Source organism: Mastomys coucha, unplaced genomic scaffold, assembly GCF_008632895.1.
Source record: "Mastomys coucha isolate ucsf_1 unplaced genomic scaffold, UCSF_Mcou_1 pScaffold23, whole genome shotgun sequence".
NCBI lineage: Eukaryota > Metazoa > Chordata > Mammalia > Rodentia > Muridae > Mastomys > Mastomys coucha.
The window spans coordinates 114573545-114576512 of record NW_022196906.1 but is presented as its reverse complement, the minus strand read 5'-3'; the positions used below and the strand labels follow the sequence as shown (position 1 = coordinate 114576512).

Here is a 2968-nt window from a genome sequence, read left to right as displayed (position 1 = left end):
GGAGGGAGGAAGGGAGGAAGAGCCTGCAGGATAGGGGTGGGAGGAGGGGGTAATGGATCATTGTGTGATAGAAGGGGCACTGCGATAGTTACCATCAAGTCCTTGGTGCCACCGGTACTTGCCGAGGGCCTGTTTGTGGAGGAGCCTTGGAGAAGGAAGTTACGGTTGAATGTCTTAATGGGGGTCACGGAGGATGCTTCAATTTTTTCAGCTAAAAAGGAAACAAAGAATAAGAACTAGGTGCCAGCGAGATGCCAGTCAGGGGGATTTGCCTCACTTTCCTGAAGGAGCAGCTCAGTAATTAAAGCATCCTGAGCTGGCATGCACGCATTCCTCACCTTGATGAGCTGGCATGCATGCATTCCTCACCTTGACCCGTCCGTCTCCCATACCCTCAGCACTTCCTGGACCTCCTCATGAACTACCTCACACTCATCTGTGAGCCAAGGTTTGCTTCTGGGGGACCCAAGTGGAGACATGTAAGGACGACTGGAGAGATGGCTCGGGAGGGAGGAAGGCTCACCATGCTTGAGTTTGGATCCCAGTACCATGTAAAATAGCTTGTAATCCAGGAGGGTTGCTGGGGCGAATCGCCACCAGTCTAGCTCCATAGCACTCTCACACACATGAACACACATGCATCCTACTACATACATGCAATCTCACACACCAACCATGCATGTACCCTCACACTCATCCACACACTCAAACACATGGACACATACAGCAACACACCACACACATATATGTACACTTTCACACACAAACTTGAACACACGTTCAAAGCTCCTACTCGTGCACACAAGCACAAACTTAGACTCACACATTCATACAAACACATACATACTCAAAACACTCAGAAACACACTTACACCCATAAACTCACTTTCACAGCCTCACACTCAAAGTGGCAGAAACTCACACATTAACACACTGACAAATCACACACTCACACAATACTCTCTCATACACTGACACACAACAAATTCATGCTTATGCACATTCCCTCACTCATGCACATACTATTACATACCAAGTCCATGCCCACACTCAGACATACACACACATGCACCTGATACACACCCACACATCTCCACATTCATGTGGTTCACACACTTAAACACACACTCTCACTTATACACACTTACACACAGCTTCACAAACTCACACTCATACACATTTACAAGACACAAGCATACAGTCTTACACACTCATGGTCTCATTCACCCCACACACATTCAAACACATTCATAAGGCATGTAATCACACATGCACACACTCATACACTCTCAGACTCAACCATGCACACACCCATTTCCCCCTCACACCTCCTACTCTCTTACATGCCATACATACACACTCAAATTCTCATACATTCACTCTCACACATTCAGACATGAGCACTCCATACCCAGAATACTTTCACAACACACTAAGACGATCTCTCTCTGTCTCTGTCTCTGACTCTGTCTCTCTCTCTCACACACACAATCATACACTTCATATCCTTCACCACAGACACATCAACACAGGCAATCACTCATATCTAATCTCATGCTCACACGCATACCCATACTCAGTTGCACACTGAGCCCCACTCCTTCACATGTACACTCACAGCAGCCTCATACCCTCACATTGACACATGCACACCACACCACTTTCATACACATACTCTCATTAACACAACTCACCTGTGCACACTCACACCCTCATACTCCCAGATTCCCAGCCTTTCACACATCACTTGCTCACACAGGCATATTGACATATGCTATCCTTCTCACACAGGCATATTGACATACGCTATCCTTCTCACATCTGTCTGGTGTTGCCAGGTATCCAGATGCTAAATCCTGGCCCCCAAGGTCTATTTGGTTGTCCTCGTCAATGAGATCCTCACATACACTGAGCGATACTATGCAAGCTTTGCTCCCCAGTTTAAAGTTAACTGGTTACTAAAAGGCTAGAGTTTGTGATTGGTCAGTAGTGAGAAAAAGGTGGGACTTGAGGATTGAGTGACAGGTCTCAGGTAGAGACCATGAGGAAGAAGAAAGAGGACAAGAGAGAGGAGGCAGCCATGAGAAGGGATGGTCTATGAGCACGTGGCCAGGAGAAACAGTTAGGTAGCAGGGGACATATGGCTGGGATGTATGTTAGAATACCTCAAAACCTGTCCAATCTAGGCTTACAGTTTATTAGTCAAACAAGATTGTGTGTCTTTTATAAGGGCTAGCTAGAATATTAGAATCCGTTCTACACACACCCACTTGTGCTCACTCATCCTCATGCATGCTCTCTCACACACTCACAACTAAGACGGATGAGCACAATCCTTGGGGAGGGGGCACACTGGATCTAGCTCTTACACTCTCTCACACTTACGGCCTGGGGTTCTCCCAACAACCCCAGCTTGGTGTTATAAGTGCGACACACCTTTCACAGGAGGGGCAGGCAGTTTCCTCCTCTGCTGCCTCGACGTGTCTATAGTTTGTACCTATAAAGAAAAATGGCTGTCAGTAGAACTCTGTAGATCCTGGACATTTGGCACTTTCCAGGCCATGCGATATTCTAATGGGGGAGTGAAAGGCAGATGTACCTGACTCCTTTGCTTCTGGTCCCGTCTTCTTGTGAGACGCACACACGGCGCTATGTTTAAGCCAGCGATGGTCAGGGCTGAAATGCGGCTCTCAATGTCAGAGATCTTCATGCAACAGAAAGACAGGTTCAGTAAGTACGGAAAGGAAGAATCCTGGTTTAAAATGTTACAAACTGTAAAGGAGGCCGAGTCTGTTTTCATGTCTGCTCACTTATTCACTCATTTCTGGTTTTCTTTTTGAGACAGGGTCTCATGTAGTCCATGCTGGCCTGAAACTTTCTATGTAGCTGAGGATGACCTTGTGTGGTGGCCCTGCTGATTTTCACGGAGGAATCTCAACCGACACAGAATCAGCTACTCGACCCGACT

The 2968-nt window shown here is 46.9% G+C and overlaps 1 protein-coding gene across 4 annotated transcripts in view; it reads right to left on the bottom strand.

The window, feature by feature from the left end:
• The window catches only part of Myrip (myosin VIIA and Rab interacting protein), a 194785-nt gene that overhangs the window by 7483 nt on the left and 184334 nt on the right, over positions 1-2968 (bottom strand). For all 4 annotated transcript variants that reach the window (XM_031343475.1, XM_031343476.1, XM_031343477.1 and 1 more), the window contains 3 exons: positions 2600-2704; positions 2437-2497; positions 93-211 (listed from right to left, as the gene is read on the bottom strand). In XM_031343475.1, coding sequence (XP_031199335.1) covers positions 93-211; positions 2437-2497; positions 2600-2704 — 285 coding nt within the window. The remainder of the gene's footprint in view (positions 1-92; positions 212-2436; positions 2498-2599; positions 2705-2968) is intronic.